This window comes from Sitophilus oryzae, unplaced genomic scaffold (genome assembly GCF_002938485.1).
Source record: "Sitophilus oryzae breed Bouriz unplaced genomic scaffold, Soryzae_2.0 scaffold_1297_pilon_pilon, whole genome shotgun sequence".
NCBI classification, from domain to species: domain Eukaryota; kingdom Metazoa; phylum Arthropoda; class Insecta; order Coleoptera; family Curculionidae; genus Sitophilus; species Sitophilus oryzae.
Genome location: NW_022145945.1, coordinates 6,546,014 through 6,563,510, shown reverse-complemented (window position 1 = coordinate 6,563,510; position 17,497 = coordinate 6,546,014). Strand labels below are relative to the sequence as shown.

General features: G+C 31.2%; 1 protein-coding gene across 1 annotated transcript; it reads right to left on the bottom strand.

The window, feature by feature from the left end:
* Positions 1 to 28: 28 nt before the first annotated feature.
* On the bottom strand, positions 29 to 16,470 carry LOC115874662 (RIB43A-like with coiled-coils protein 2). Its single transcript, XM_030889881.1, has 8 exons — positions 16,260 to 16,470; positions 13,309 to 13,449; positions 13,084 to 13,247; positions 10,824 to 10,960; positions 10,665 to 10,768; positions 7,364 to 7,591; positions 7,188 to 7,294; positions 29 to 206 (listed from the first exon to the last, which is right to left on the bottom strand). The coding sequence occupies exons 1-8, from the start codon at positions 16,380 to 16,382 to the stop codon at positions 65 to 67; spliced, it is 1,146 nt and encodes a 381-aa protein (XP_030745741.1). The 5' UTR covers positions 16,383 to 16,470; the 3' UTR covers positions 29 to 64.
* Between the last annotated feature and the right edge of the window lie 1,027 nt (positions 16,471 to 17,497).

Here is a 17,497-nt window from a genome sequence, read left to right as displayed (position 1 = left end):
ATAGAAGGCCCTCAGAAAGAAAAACCACTTTTACGTTTATTAAATATTTATTGACAGTACACTGTTATCTAGACGATTTATTAAACTGATCAAAATAATCATCAGTGGCTCTATTAGCGTACACAATTTTAGACAGATAATTTTTACGATTTTTTTGTTCTTCTGCTAATCGTTTATTTTCTTCAGCGATTCTTTTACACTCGTCCCTAAAAATGCAAAAATATAATTATTTATAACACTTGCATGAAAGCATATTTAACCACATTCAAGATACCGTATGATCGAAAAAAAAAACGTCCAGTTGGCCTGGAAATGCCGATCGATGACATTCCCCATATAATTTTGCATATAATATGACGAGTTTCATTTCAAAGCCATCGCTGACGCCGTTTATCTCGATCATATTGTATATTTAAAATATCTTCAAAAGCGTCAGTGAAGATTTCGACAGATGGTATCCAAAAAATGACGTTTGCATTAAAATGTCAGACAAAACTGTCACTGTCTAAAAAAAAAACTACAGGGTGAGTCTTGAATAAGTGCAATTAATTTTAGGGGTAGTATATTTTGACCCCAGAAACACGATTATGAAGTTTTTTCGCGAAAATTTGGATTTTCTTTTAGTTTTTAGTTAAAGACATAATGTCTTGATAATATGGCAACATAGGTAGTTGATTAAATTTACAAGAGAAAAAAACCAGAAAAGATTTAGTGGTTCTCAAAAATTTAAGCAAAAAACATTTTTTTAGTAAGATAACTCGGTTATTTTGGATTTATTTGAAAAACGGTAAAGAGAAAATATGTTTCTGTTATCGAGATCTACCAGCGCTGAAAATATTATTAGACTTATTTATGACTCACCCTGTATATTTAATAATTAGGAACCTATTTTTGTCAATCAATTAAATACTTGTTTTTTCTCTTTTTAAGATATGTATATATTAACTTTTTTTTATTTTTAACAGGCCTCAAAACAGTAACAAGTACTGGTATCGGCGTCTAACAAAAATATCAATTTAATAATAACATTTTAGTTGAAGTTTCTTAGCTTGGTATTATACCTCTAGCATCATACAGTATTTTGAGAATTAAGTAATAGTGTCGAAAAATGTATCAATCTCAAATTCGCCCTGTATTCAGGAACTAAGAGGGCTAAGACAAATTTATGTGTAGGCTATTTTGTAGTGATGGGATAACTCGAGCGAAAATTCGCTCGAGTACTCGATTATTGAAATAACCGACAATCGCTCGATTATGAACGAGCGATGCAAGTGACGAGTTACAAGCGACGAACGCAAGCGATCTTAGAATGGAATAAATTGAAATCCGATTTTAATGACATACTGATAATTTTAATGACATACTCGATAAAAAGCCGAGCGAATTTTCTGCATACATTGCAGGTAGCAAATTTATACGACGCCGTATATATATTTATATGTTGCGTATCTGAGGTTCTGAGGGACAACATTTTACGACCTACATCGACAATGCTTTGAAATGAACTAAATCAAACGATCAAGCGAATCGCTCGTCGCTTGGTACTTGCCATTATCAATGAAAGAATATTTGCCCTGCGTACGCAAGTTACTGCTTGGCGCTTGGCGTTAACGAGTACTTACAAAGCAAGCGACGCGATGCACGTTTGAAAACCCATATTTTTAAATACAAGTGATATTTCGCTCGAGCGATCACTCGGTTATTGCAATCGCTTGAAACTCGAGTACTCGATTATTGAAATTAATCGGTTTTTCCCATCACTACAATTTTCACAAAAAGTAGCAAAGTAATGTGAAAATCGCACCATTGTATCTCCTACTCAGAAACGAGAAATCCCATAAAATAAACGAAAATAGTACACTTTGTACAGATGTGATGCGCAGTAGTGAACGTAACGTCTACCGGCGCACAATGCTTCGCTTATGGACAACAATCAAAATTCTGCGTGCAAAAAGAATTTTTTTTGGTCCCATATTAGAGATAAATAATCAAAATTCACCAAACAGGATAACTTTTATTGTTAGGTTCCTCGATATCGTTACAAAACATTATGAAAAATGATAAAAATGTAGAAGAAATAAAATTGTCTTATCAATCGTTTACTGTGATTAAAACGAAATCGTACCAACAAGTGCCTTTTCATTAAAAAAAAAACTAAACCTGCCATGGAAGCTAACCAAGGTATGTATTATTTTTGTACAGGGACATCATTTTAAGTGTCTCACTCGATTTATAATTTTCCTGTTTGGTATTTAAAGATAGTAGAAAGATTTTCTAATGTAGCTTTTCGCGAGGATGCCGATTTTCTACATTAAAATTTTTTACAACGTCAATTTTGACAGATACGACGCCATCTTGATTTTTTTTAAATGGAAACCCCCACATATTTTAGCGTGGTCCGGTAGACATATTTTAGCTAATTTCAAAAATATATAGTTTAGTATACTTTGCTCTTACCGTTTTCGATATACAGTGGATTTAAAAATGAATTGTTCCAGAATCATTTTAAGTGTCTCACCCAATTTAAAATTTTCCTCTTTTCTATTTTAAGATAGTAAAAAGATATTTTAATGCAATTTTTCGCGAGGATGCCGATTTTCTACATTAAAATTTTTTACAACGTCAATTTTGACAGTTACGACGCCATCTTGATTTTTTTAAAATGGAAACCCCCACATATTTTAGCATGGTCCGGTAGACATATTTTAGCTAATTTCAAAAATATATAGTTTAGTATACTTTGCTCTTACCGTTTTCGATATACAGTGGATTTAAAAATGAATTGTTCCAGAATCATTTTAAGTGTCTCACCCAATTTAAAATTTTCCTTTTTTCTATTTTAAGATAGTAAAAAGATATTTTAATGTAATTTTTCGCGAGGATGCCGATTTTCTACATTAAAATTTTTTACAACGTCAATTTTGACAGATACGACGCCATCTTGATTTTTTTTAAATGGAAACCCCCACATATTTTAGCATGGTCCAGTAGACATATTTTAGCTAATTTCAAAAATATATAGTTTAGTATACTTTGCATTTACCGTTTTTTATATACAGGGGGTTGAAATCAAGAATTCCTCTAATTTTTATGTATTTGAATATGAATGCCATTCACTTACAACTGAGTGGCATTTGTATCCAAATGCATGAAATTTACGTAAATTTAGCTATCTTATGATAAATGACTAGCAGTTTAAAACTAAATTTTAATTTTTTTTTATATACAGGGTGGTCCCAACTGTATTCCGGAAACTTCGGCAGCATACTCTGCAGATAAAAATAAGTAAAAAAGTTCGTATAAATATATGTCCTACAATACTTAGTTTCGGAGATACAGGGTGTAGAAGTTTCATTTTTATTTCGATTTTTTCCAATTAATTTCTGAAGTAACGTCAATATTTGGCTGAAAATTCGTGTCTGGGAGTTTTTTGACATGAGAAACATGATTTTGATGTCAATATGACTCTTATTTGTAGGGGGCGCCACCTACATGTGTTTTAACTGTTCTGAAAAGTAATAACTTTTCGCCCATACCTGTATAAAACTAATGAGTAAAAAAAATATACATTTTCTGACTTTTTACGTAAAAATATCTCTCGGTAAATCGCTACGAGCAACCATTCTCAAGATATTTCGAATGGAAATAGTCAATACATGTCATTATTGACAAAAAAATAAACACGTTGAGTAGATAGATATTTGGCTGAAATAATAAATGTGGGAAATTTTAATTTTTTTAAATTAATTATAAATTTTTCTGCGGAAAAATGATCATAAAACAGTTTCTGTTGACCTTTTGGCAAAAAAACATTTCAAATTTATGATTTCAGACTAGTAACTATTTAGTCCACATGTTTAATATATGTCAATGATGACAGGTATTGATAATTTCGATTCCCAATATCTCGAGAACCCTTACTCGTAACAATTTTTACCAACAGACCTTTTTTACGTAAAAATCGTTATAAATGAACAATTTTTCACTCAGTAGTTTTATAGTACGTATACTCAGTAGTACGGACGAAAAGTTGTTACTCTTCAAAACATTTAAAACACGTGTATGTGGCGCCCCCTAGAAATTGGATTTATATTGACATCAAAATCAAATTTCTCATATCAAAAATCTCCCAGACACCAATTTTCATCACAGTATTTACGTTACTTCACAAATTATTTGGAAAAAATCGAAATAAAAAAGATACTTCTACACCCTGTATCTCCGAAACTAAGCATGTTAGGACATTTATACGAACTTTTTTACTTATTTTTATCTGCAAAATATGCTGCCAAAGTTTCCGGAATCACCCCGTATGTAAAGGTCATATTGAAGAAGAATCAAAGTATAAAAAAATAAAAAAAATTAAGCGTAGTAATTGTCAAATTTCACATTTTCAAGAATTTTAAAATTCGAAAATTGTAAACTGGATGAGTCACTTAAAATAATTCTAAAGATTTCATTTTTAAATCCACTGTATATCGAAAACGGTAAGTGCAAAGTATACTAAACTATATATTTTTGAAATTAGCTAAAATATATCTACCGGACCATGCTAAAATATGTGGGGGTTCCCATTTAAAAAAAATCAAGATGGCGTCGTATCTGTCAAAATTGATGATTTAAAAAATTTTAATGTAGAAAATCGGCATCCTCGCGAAAAATTACATTGAAATATCTTTTTACCATCTTAAAATAGAGAAGAGGAAAATTTTAAATTGGGTGAGACACTTAAAATGATTCTGGAACAATTCTTTTAAATCCACTGTATATCGAAAACGGTAAGTGCAAAGTATACTAAACTATATATTTTGAAATTAGCTAAAATATGTCTACCGGACCATGCTAAAATATGTGGGGGGTTTCCATTTAAAAAAATCAAGATGGCGTCGTATCTGTCAAAATTGATGATTTAAAAAAATTTAATGTAGAAAATCGGCATCCTCGCGAAAAATTACATTGAAATATCTTTTTACCATCTTAAAATAGAGAAGAGGAAAATTTTAAATTGGGTGAGACACTTAAAATGATTCTGGAACAATTCATTTTTAAATCCACTGTATATCGAAAACGGTAAGTGCAAAGTATACTAAACTATATATTTTTGAAATTAGCTAAAATATGTCTACCGGACCATGCTAAAATATGTGGGAGTTTCCATTTAAAAAAAATCAAGATGGCGTCGTATCTGTCAAAATTGATGATTTAAAAAATTTTAATGTAGAAAATCGGCATCCTCGCGAAAAATTACATTGAAATATCTTTTTACCATCTTAAAATAGAGAAGAGGAAAATTTTAAATTGGGTGAGACACTTAAAATGATTCTGGAACAATTCATTTTTAAATCCACTGTATATCGAAAACGGTAAGTGCAAAGTATATTAAACTATATATTTTTGAAATTAGCTAAAATATGTCTACCGGACCATGCTAAAATATGTGGGAGTTTCCATTTAAAAAAAAAACAAGATGGCGTCGTATCTGTCAAAATTGATGATTTAAAAAATTTTAATGTAGAAAATCGGCATCCTCGCGAAAAATTACATTGAAATATCTTTTTACCATCTTAAAATAGAGAAGAAGAAAATTTTAAATTGGGTGAGACACTTAAAATGATTCTGGAACAATTCATTTTTAAATCCACTGTATATCGAAAACGGTAAGTGCAAAGTATACTAAACTATATATTTTTGAAATTAGCTAAAATATGTCTACCGGACCATGCTAAAATATGTGGGGGTTTCCATTTAAAAAAAATCAAAATGGCGTCGTATCTGTCAAAATTGACGTTTTAAAAAATTTTGGTGTAGAGAATCGGCATCCTCGCAAAAAATTACATTAGGAAATCTTTCTACTATCTTTAAATACCAAACAGGAAAATTATAAATCGAGCGAGACACTTAAAATGATGTCCCTGTACATTATGAAATATACAATTTTATTTTTGGGTACGAAGTTATACGGCAGTAAAAAATGACTGAAAATAATCTAGTCTTTTGTTGTAATTAACTTTGATTAAACTTTTATTGAGTTCTATGCCAAACATCTTGTACTTTCAGTTTTATTAAATAATGTGGACCTTGGGCTACTGAAATTGTATAGGTTTTTTGCAACTACTGGCAACTTATGCTAGTATGATTTTTTTTCTGTCTGTATGTTTGTGTCACGAGAGCTCCGAAACCGCTGGAGGTATTGTGATGAAATTTTCTGGAAGAGTACTGTTGGGGTTTCTAAGAAGCCGAATGAAGTTTTGTTAAAATTCATCAACTTTAAGGATTTTTTTTACAGTTAAAATTTCAAAAAGTATGTAACATTTGAACAAAAAATCGCTCAATATGCGGTTTTTAGATTATAATAACACGCATTTGTTTCAACCATTTAAGTATGTTATAGCAAAAAAAATTAGGAGTTTTTGTTCTCACAAAAACCTGTTTTTGACAGATTCAAATTATATTGCGCTCTGCTAGCATACTAGGGAGGGGTGTCATGGATCCATTTATTTTAGATGCTGACCACACCATAAAAAATATTAACCTATTAGAAGAGTGGATTGCAAGTGGTAAAGGTGACCGAAAAAATAAAATTTCATTGAAAATCGAATCACTGCTGAACGTCGGTCAATATTCTGATGAGGCCCTTGTTAAACTTTGTTATAGTTTACGAATGCACATACTGTAATTTACATTTTATACAATAAAGTTTTCTGATTTTTTTGTTAGTGTGTGAAACAGAAAGGTTTTGTTAAAGTTTATTATAGTTTCCGAATGTATTATTTTTGTTTATATTTTTAGAGCAAAGAATTTTGTGATTTGTGATTGGTTTCTGAGACAGAATATAATTTTTCTTAAAGTTTATTTAGTTTTCGTTCACGATTGAGTTCATTTAATTTATTATTTACAATCAAGATTTTTTCTTAATTAAACATGATTTTAAAAACCCGTTTTTATGCTTTATTTCATTTTTGTCCGCAAACCCTATCCTTCAAAGCACTGTGTGGCGGCCAGAAAGCCCGCACGCTTTTCAAGAGAGCATTGCAAGAGATATATTCAAGAAGCAGCTTGCTTAAAGTTTTTTCTCGAAAGCTTTGCTAGCTCTTAGACTATTATGTCAGAATATATTCCTGCTACTCTCGCTCCAAATATCTTATTTCTAATTTAATGATACTTGTAACGAAAATCGCAAAATATACCTTTGTTTCCTTTCAATTTCCAAATCCATCAAATAAATCGACTTCTGAGTACCATTCAAATAATCTTCATACTCCCTTTGCATCCTCAATTCCAAGTCCTTCTTTTTCTGAAACATAATAGAGCGACACATTGATTAGAAAAATTTTCAGCTAGCATTGTGCCAAGAACTTATTACTTTTACTTCCTCCATTTGGGCAAGTTGTTCGCGCCTGATATTCGCTTTCTCTTCGTCGCTCATGCCTTTGTAGAGGTAGGCGATCCTTTTACCAGGGCCCATGTTGCTCTGCGATACGTCGGGGTTTTCTGTTAGGAGGTCGCTGGTAAGAAAGTTGTATATTTCGGCGGCGTTGTCTTCGAGAGCTTGCTGGTATTTTTTGCTATCCTGTTTGCATTTTTCTTCGGCCTAGTAAGAGAAAAGAAAAACTTTGTTGTGAATTCAAAAAAAGTGTGAATTAATCGATCGAACAAAAAAGTTATATCATTTAATAAAATATATCTTCAACTTTAGGTCAAAAATAGTATTTTGTAGGCTATACAGTATGTCCCGGGATTGTCTTTACAAGAGGCAAAAATTTTTTATGATCGATTTTGAGTAATTTTTAAATTAACTGAATAGGTAACAAACAAACACCAGTCAAAAACCGACATACCTTAAGTTGTCAACATCATTGTTAAGTCGTCAACATCACTTTTTCAAACGTTAGTTAATTTTAATAAAATTTTAATATTCAGTACTAGTAATAATTTATTGTTATACACATAAAGAAAAAGTGAGCATGATAAAATGGTACTACGCGGGAAATAGCTTAGACAGTGTATCTGACGTGTTTCGGTTTTTCTCCCGAATATTAAATTAAAATTAAATTACTTTTGACAATGATAAAATCATGGTTTGTTAGGTATGTCAGATTTTGACTGGTGTTTGATTGTTATCTGGTCGGTTTTAATTTAAAAATAGATGCAATCTTTTTTAAATTACTCAAAAACGGCTGGTCCAAAATGATTCAAATTTGGCATGTGTACTTACCATACATAAACATTTAAAAAAAATATTTATGACTTTGCTGGAAAATCAATAGGTGAGCCAATATTTGGGCAATTCAAAATTTGCATAGGATTTCTTGTTTCCAACCATTTTCCAACGACGATGCACCACCCGGTACCTAATAATCCGGCTTTTTGCACAAAAACTAGGTATATTATAAAACGCCGGCTTTTTACACAAAAGAACTAATTTTTATAAAAAGCCTATCTATTTTCAGTCTCTTTGCAAAAATCCTAATTAGAATTAGGCATATTGAACAATGATGATATTTTCTGTACACTTCTGCAAAAAGACTGCGTGGTTTCAGTTGTTTTACACAATGCTAAATCGAGAATCGAGGCTAAGCAGATTAAAAAATGATGAAAATTTAGTCAACTATGAACCTAAGCTAAGCATATTGAATAATTTACGCTTTATTCAAAATACCCCTATTTTCCTATACAAAAACAATAATTATGTCAAAATGTTATTATATTTAGACGAAAACAATCCTATTTTATAAATTTTAATTATAAATACCATAATTTTAAATACAAAATACATTAAAACCTCAATATTAATATTGCCAATTAATTGAAAAACACAGGAGACTATAATTATTATACTCTCTGTAATTCGCTCTGTGTACAGGACTGCTTCTTTGTAGAACTTTCTTTTCTTTTAGAATAAAATGACTTTAGATCTTTATAATAATCATCCTCAATCATAATCTATTTAACAGAATGATCACTTTTTGTGCCATTATTACCAAATTTTTAAAGAGAAGTCCAAGAAATGTCATTAAAGAGAAGTCCAAGAAATGTTTTGTGCAATCTGACTAGTCTTCATTAGGCATTTTGCAAAGCGACTGAAAACAGGTAGGCTCTTTGTAAAATATCCTTCTTTTGTTAAAAACGCCGGCGATTTATAATGTCTGGTCTTTTTGTAAAATGCCGAGTTATTCGATACGCCTGTGATATACCGGGTGCGTCTCAAAAGTGGCTCACCCCTATAACTTTTTTATTTTCTCAAATTAAAAATTGAGATTTTGTATGTTAATATATGACATAAATTAGGATTGATTGACGTATTCAATTGTTTTCTGTCACTTCCTGTTTCACCGAAAATGACTACAACTTTTGATTTTTAAATGGTACCCTCGGTTTTTTGTTGCTTTATTCGATAGAAAATGATACTCTGAATAGAATGACATAGCATATGTCAACCTTGACATTTTCGAATATGGTTTATTAGAAATTGCAACATGCGATGCATAACGACAATTGGACTCGAAATACCAAGTGTGTGGTACCAAATTATTCGTAAAAAAATACTTTTTCCAAATATGCTAATGAGCCCCTCTCGTTCCATTTGAAAAAATTGAGATATGATTAAAAATACGATTTGGGCATCTTTTAACCAGCCAGGACAAGACACGAATAACATTAGACGATCAAATCTATTTTTCCTTGATTAAAAATTAGTGTTTTTAACACAGCCATGGCACTCTAGATTGAAAATTAAAATTCAATTTTGTTTTAAGCAAAAATGTCAAAAGTTGACATATGATATGTCATTCTGTTCAGAATGACATTTTCTATCGAATGAAGTAAAGAATACCGAGGGTGCCATTTATAAATCAAAACTTGTTGTCATTTCCTGTGAAACCGGAAGTGACCAAAATACAATTGAATACGTCAATCAATCCCAATTTATGTCATATACTAACATACCATACAAACTAACATACTAACATACAAATATCGTTGTGTTATCTGAAAAAATAAAAAAGTTCTAGTGGCTCACCCCACTTTTGAGACGCACCCGGTATACATACATCTTAAATAAGTGCAAATATTTTTAGGAGTAGTATATTATTTCGATTCCAGAAACACTATTATGAGGTTTTTTCGCGAAAAAAAATTGAAAACTTCGAATTTTTTAAGAAACTTTTTGGATTTTTTTTACTTTTTTGTTAAAAAACATAGGAAGAAACCTAGTGGTTCTCAAAATTTAAGCAAAAAATCATTTTTTTAGGAATTTTCAAAGTAAAATAACTCGGTTATTTTGGATTTATTTGAAAAACAGTAAAGAGAAAATATATTTCTTTTAGAGAGATCTACCAGCCCTGCCAGTTGGCCTTAAAAAAGTTGGAATTTATTTTTATATTGAGTAAAAATGATTTTTAAATGGAGTAGTTTAAACTTCGAGGAAAAATTATATTTATATTGTCTATTATTGACAAAATACCATTATATCTCGCACAAGATTCTAAATTACTTTTAATAAATGACTGTTGCGAAAAATCCTGCATTGTTACAAATTGAAACATATTGAGTGCAATTTGTAATATATTAATTTGTCGAAATTGGAATTATTTTCATCGACAGAAATAAATCTAACAACTTCAATTACTGCCAATATTACTTCCTAACACAATTATTATACTTACTAGAGCGAGATTGTATTTCGTACACGCCTCCTCTAGTCTTCTTCTGCAAGTTCTCTCCATGTTGTCCAACTCGATGGCTCGCTGATCTCTCGCAATTACGGCAGCTGAGGTGGAAAAAATTAAATAACAAAACAAAAAGAAAATGTCGACAGTAGCTACCTTTGTAAGCGTCTTCGGCCATCTTTCTTTCCTTTTCCGCTTGTTCCTTTTCCAACATTTGCTGATGGAGCCAAGCGTTAATCTGCTCTTTCTGCACTCTTGATCTTTCTTCGTTTATTAAATCTTCTCCTTCGAATCTGTTAGAAGAAGTTAGATGAAACGAACGATCTACTATTAGATTGATTTTTGAAGTATTAGTCGTGTAGGGCATATTTCGAAATGTTTTGTACATATTATACCGCAGTATATTTCAGTTGATTTTAAAAATTCCGATTGCAGCGCTTGATACTGCAGAAATTAGAAGTTTTTGCTCTGTATTTCACGCAGTTCCGATATTGATGGCATTGAAATGATATTAAAATCGTGGATTTGTCATAATACCGTATGATGAAAACGCCGTTTTTTTTCGATCATATTGTATTTAAGTATTTTAGTTTTTAATAGTACATTTATTTCAGATTTTGAAAGAACTCGGTCTACTGAATGATGATATGCCATACTTTATACTTTTTTTTTGTTTTGGGTACCTTAACAACAACAAAAACTATTTAATTATTATTTAAAATACTTTCAAGTCCGACTCTGGTTTTTAAACTATTTAATCTGATTATATTCATCGCAACAATACTGATCAGCGCTAATTAAGATTGCATAAAGAAAATCGGGCCAATTGGAAAATTCAAATAAATAATATCCAGGTCAGCAATTTAAAGATATTATTTCAGTGTGCGATCTAATAATATGTATAATATTAATCGTAGTTATAAATAAATTAACTTTTACAAACTACTTTCTAATGCTCTATATCTTCGAAAGGGTTACCACCCTCCCTATTGCACAAATTTATTTTTCGTTCAATTTGATTTATAGCTCTTTGAACTTTTTTCTTATACTTCCGAATGCATTTTGTACTCTTTATTGTAAATGTTGAGATGTATTGATTTTACTTTTATAAATGACGTCAAGTAATGTCCCCTTTGCCCCTTGGCGACGGATCCAGGAACCTCGCTGGCCATTATACTGCTCTACCATTTACAATCCATCTTCCGAGGAAATTATTTGGTTGTTTATATTATAATTTGATATTTATATAATTTATTTTATATTAATTATTAAAGGTGCCCGGTGGCGTAGAGGTACAGGCTCTCGTCTACCAATTTCAAGCTATTGGGTTCGAATCCCACACCCGACATTTCATCAGCCGACTATTTTTATTAAAATAAAAATAGTTTGCGTAGAGGTACAGGCTCTCGTTTACCAATTTCAAGCTAGTGGGTTCGAATCCCACACCCGACATTACATCAGCCGACTATTTTTATTAAAATAAAAATAGTTTGGGTACCTAGGTCGACTCAGCCTCAAATGAGTATTTGGGATTCACAATCCTGAGGTAATAATAGGCGGTTGAAGCGTAGAGTGCTAGCCACATTACCTTACTTGTATACCGAACGGCTCTCGCTGTACCTTGCTACTCCCAAGGCGTTAAACGCTATATACGGGAGCTATTATTATTATTATTATTATATTTTATATTATTTTATTGCATTTGATTTCCCGTATTCAATGTTTTACGTCACGTCATTGTTAAGTTTGGAAAGCTTATATATCAATATTGTAACTATTAATAGATTAAATATTAAAATAAACAGAGCCGGATTTGAAATTAGTTTAAATAAATTGTGTTTAAATGCCCGAAACAAAAAAATATATTATGTGTGGCATGTTATTGTCCTTAGGAGACCGAGTTTTTGAAGCCTGAAATAAAAAATGCAGGTCCGTATTTAAGAAAATTAAATTGGCCTCTGTATCTCACAAATTATCAGCTAATTTGAAAATATAAAAATACTATCAGGTAGCCTTCAAAAGGGGGTATGACAATGTGCAATTAGTTTTTGGATTTTCTAAAAAGCAACGACAGGAAAAAATAAAATTAATTTTCAAAAAAAATCCGTTTTTATCCAAAAAACAGAGCAATCCTTGAAATTTTTAAAACTTTTTTGATGGCATTTTGGTGAACATCCCAAGATTTTGTCCCAATTTAGCCATGTTCGTATCTATTACGGATACCGAGACACCAATGCTCGTACCCCGAATTTGTAGCACTCTGTATATGCCGGTTGTTTACAATATTCTCTGATGGTGGCAGCACAAAAATAAGTATCGCTTAAATATATATTTAGAAACATAGATTGTTGCATTATTATTAAAAATATCTATAGAGATTAAACTCTAAAACGTATTGTATATGTTTATGACTTACTTTTGAGCTGAAGACGGCCCCAAACGCGGATCTTCATCGTACATTCTAGCAGGGATTTGTTTCTTCTTCCCATTTGGATCGTTTAAGTCGAATTCGCGTCTATCTTCGGGCTTTTGAAATTGATGACGATACTTGTTTATTTCTTGTTGGAGTTTTCTGCGTTCCTGTAATGTTTGTTTTGAAATCAAATAAAAATAATCGGAATCCGTAGCAATCTTGACTTACATCTTGTTCTTTCTGAGCCAGAGCTATAGCTACTTCATCGGCTCTTCTTAGATTCTCCTCGAAAATCTCCTCTACTCTCTTTACTTCATCTTCTCTCCGTTTCTTCTCTTCAATTTGAGATTTGAGCACATGAGTGTCGATCTGCGTACATACATATTTTGTTATAATAATATTACTAAACATAAAATGCTCTCACACTTATTAAGAAAGTTGACTAGACTTGACATTCGGAGACTAAACTAGAAATGTAAAATGTAAGAAGACAATAATGTAGAGAATGATTTTTGAATTTTCGTTTTGCGTGAACTTAAGGTGCATCAAAGTTCGACACTCAGCTGACCACTAGTGAGTGCACGTGTGCTTCATAGTTCTGTCAAATACTACAGGTGGCGTCGAAGCAACTTTGAGAATAGTGTAGTGGTTGTTTAAGGCTATGATCATACCGAAGATGCATCACTGTTACCTCTTTATAAGAGGTAACAAAATACGGAATAAGGAAAATAAAATGAATTACAGGGTGTTTAGGTACTGTATTCTGGAAACTTCGGCAGCATATTCTGAAGATAAACATAAGTAAAAATAGTTCGTATAAATATATGTCCTAAAATGCTTTTTTTCGGAGATACAAGTTGTAAAAGTTTCATTTATTTCGATTTTTTCCAAATAATTTCGGAAGTAACGTCAATATTTCGATGAAAATTGGTGTCTGTGAGTTTTTTGATATGAGAAATGTCAATGTGGCTCCTATTTGTAGGGGGCACCACCTACACGTGTTTTAACTGTTTTGACGGGTAATAACTTTTCGTCTGTACCTGTATAAAAATACTGAGCGAAAAAAATATATATTTCCGTGATTTTTTTTACGTAAAAATGTTTCTTGTTAAAAATCGCTACAAGCAACCGTTCTCAAGATATGTAGAATGGAAATAGTCAATACATGTCATTATTGACAAAAAATAAACATGTGTTGAGTAGATAGTTATTTGACCTGAAATGATAGATTTGGGAATTTTTTTTTAATTAATAATACATTTTTCTTCGAAAAAATGATGATAAAACAGTTTCTCTTGAATCTTTGCCATAAAAACATTTCAAATTTAGCATTTCAGTCTAATAACTATTTGTCAACATGTTTAATTTATGTCAATGATGACAGGTATTGATAATTTCGATTTCAAATATCTCGAGAACCTCTATTAACCTCTACTTTTTACTACTTTACTATTAACCTTTATTTTTATACAGGTACGGACGAAAATTTATTACTCTTCAAACCAATTAAAAAATATGTAGGTGGCGCCCTCTACAAGTATGAGTCATATTGACATCAAAATCAAATTTTTCATGTCAAAAAACTTTCAGACACCCATTTTCATCCAAATATTGACGTTACTTCAGAAATTATTTGGAAAAAATCGAAATAAAAATGAAACTTCTACACCCGGTATCTCTGAAACTAAGCATTTTAAGATTTTTTTTATAGGAACTTTTTTACTTATTTTTATCTGCAGAATATGCTCCCAAAATTTTCGAAATACAGTTTAGACCACCCTGTAGATTTGTGCGTCTGGAAACGTTCTATTCTTTTTTGATCTTACTGTAATTAGCTTTGAATAAGAAGACTAAGGAAGGAGTATAATGCTTATCCATGTATTCATGCATTGTGGGCGGAAAAAGGACTCTAGGGTGGGGATCCTTGACAGTTCTGTTTGACGATTCATTTGACACATTTGAAATTTTGTGGATTTGTCAGTCTTTACGGAGCTTATTTTATGTTATTTATTATTTATTCTACTACTGATAGTTGTATAAAGGTAGTAAATCTAGATCGAAATTGTGGCAGAACTTAAATTTACTGTGACACTATCGCGATTTATCGAAAAAGAAATAGTTGGTTGTGTAGCGTGCGGTAGATCTCGGCAAAAATTGTGAGTGAAATAATGGAACAACTTTTCGCTAGTAAGTGACTATATAATATACATACGTGTAGTAAACCGATCATTTATGAAATTCACTTAAATTAACTAATTATATATTTTTTCTTGCATTTTTGCTTTTATTTACTACTTGTCAAAGATTAGATGTCAAAGAATTTAGATACGTCAATTTGACTTACCTGCTTCAGGTAATAATAAATAATTATTATAACTTATCTATTTTTATTAGAATTTTATATTTTTTATAACAATTTTAATAACTACCAATATTTATTCACAACGTAAAATAAAAAAAGAATTATTGTGTCTACCCCACGTCTATCCTACATCATAGTTTTACATTTTTTAAATAAAATTAGAACGGCACTGATAAACCGGAATTTAAGTCGGCCATATTTGGGGCCCATCGCGGTGGACCTAAGATTTTTGATATCCTTAAGCTTGATTTTCATGCATTCGTTATCCGACGATACGATGATACGATATTAATTTTATTAGTTGAATTTAAAGACTTTGTTGGTTGGTTAGAAACGGTTAACCAATCGAAGCCTTTAAATTCAACCAATAAAATTAATATCGTATCAACGTATCGTCGGACAACGGATGCATGAAAATCAAGCTTTAGTCTTCTTATTCAAAGGTAATTAGTGACTACAATTTTTGACAAGTTATGTTACTAAGTCTAAAGGATGACCTCGCCAAAATTTTCGTCGATAATTATTCCTCAGCCGTATTTGACGCCGTTTTTTTTCGATCTTACTGTACTAGATTAACGCCACTCAAGATAAAAGGTTAGTACAAAAAATTCAATATTTCGTATGTATATATTTTAAGCTTTTAGGTCTTACTTCATTCGCTGTCATAGCAGTTATTATTAATTATTAATTTGATGTTTAATGAAATATCTACTAGTTTCACAGAACTTGAACGGTTTTAGCATAGACGTGTCTATGCTAAAAGAACATTGAAGCATCTTTGGTATGATCGTTGTAAACAGGTGAATAACAAAATTACCCCAATAAGTCTCGATCTAGGGTCAAAAATCCTTTTTCTTCTTTCCTCTTCCTGGATCCGCCTTCTTTCGATATAAGCAGCCTCTTTGCGATCTTTTTCAGTCATAAGCTCAAATTGCAACATTGTAATAGATATTTTTAATGAAAAGGTTTAATAAATACTTATATTTTTGTTCAAGCAACCTGACAACTAAAAGTCAACAGAATGAAGTTGTTTTTAGAGTTGCTATGGAAATACATTTGAAATCGATAACATGAGCCGTTTGTGTTTCAATGCACAGGTAAATTTTATCTTTAAAAAAAGAATTTAAAATTGTATTTTGTGTAATTTTTTGAATGTCGTCTGTCTAAACCTTCCCTGATTTGTTGGATAGAATATAGGTAAGTGGTTTTTAATGTTTAGTTTATCAGAAATCTTTCCCCAAAAACAGTATCTTGATATTTAACTACTTTACTTTGAATATGGTAGATAATGATTCAGTATTAAAACTAACGGTTACTGAGCTTGTCTAGCTTGTTAAGCTCAGTGGTTTTGGGATCTAGTTTAGATCACACTTGATAACTGTCACTGACCGAAACGTTGTGTAAGCAAAATAAATAAACACAATAGAAGTCCGAAATTCTAGTTTTAATTTAATTATTTGTTTTAGGGATGTAATTTATGGAAGATTACTAAAAAAAAGAGACGCCTAAATGTTTCCAAAAATATATTTAAGAAACATGTGTAAATCTGCTGTTACAACTAAATAAAAAGAGTAAGGAAGGAGTTTATGGTTATTTTGATACTCACTAATTAATTTCTTTTTTTTAATATTTAATTTTACGAGAGAAAACCTCCCAAGAGAGATGGCACATATTTTTTGAAACACTCTGTATACTTACACGGATGGCTAAGTAACTATTGACATATGTCAACGACTTACATTTATCTTCTTGCACACGCGGTGTTTCAACTCTACCATATCTTTGTCGAGGAACTATACCGGGTGTGTCTCAAAAGTGGCTCACCCCTATAACTTTTTTATTTTTTTAGATAAAAAAAACGAGATTTGGTATGTTAGCATATGACATAAATTAGGATAGATTGGTGTATTCAATTGTTTTTGGTCATTTCCTGTTTCACCGGAAATGACTACAACTTTTGATTTTTAATGGCACCCTCGGTATTTTTTTACTTTATTCGATAGAAAATGACATTCTGAATAGAATGACATATCATATATCAACTTTTGACATTTT

Coding starts and splice junctions, on each gene's coding strand:
- LOC115874662 (XM_030889881.1), bottom strand. CDS start 16,382: ATGTTGCAATTTGAGCTTATGACTGAAAAAGATCGCAAAGAGGCTGCT. Junction 13,450..16,259: donor CTAGATCGAGACTTATTGGG/GTAATTTTGTTA, acceptor GTATGTACGCAG/ATCGACACTCATGTGCTCAA. Junction 10,769..10,823: donor GGCCGAAGACGCTTACAAAG/GTAGCTACTGTC, acceptor TTTCCACCTCAG/CTGCCGTAATTGCGAGAGAT.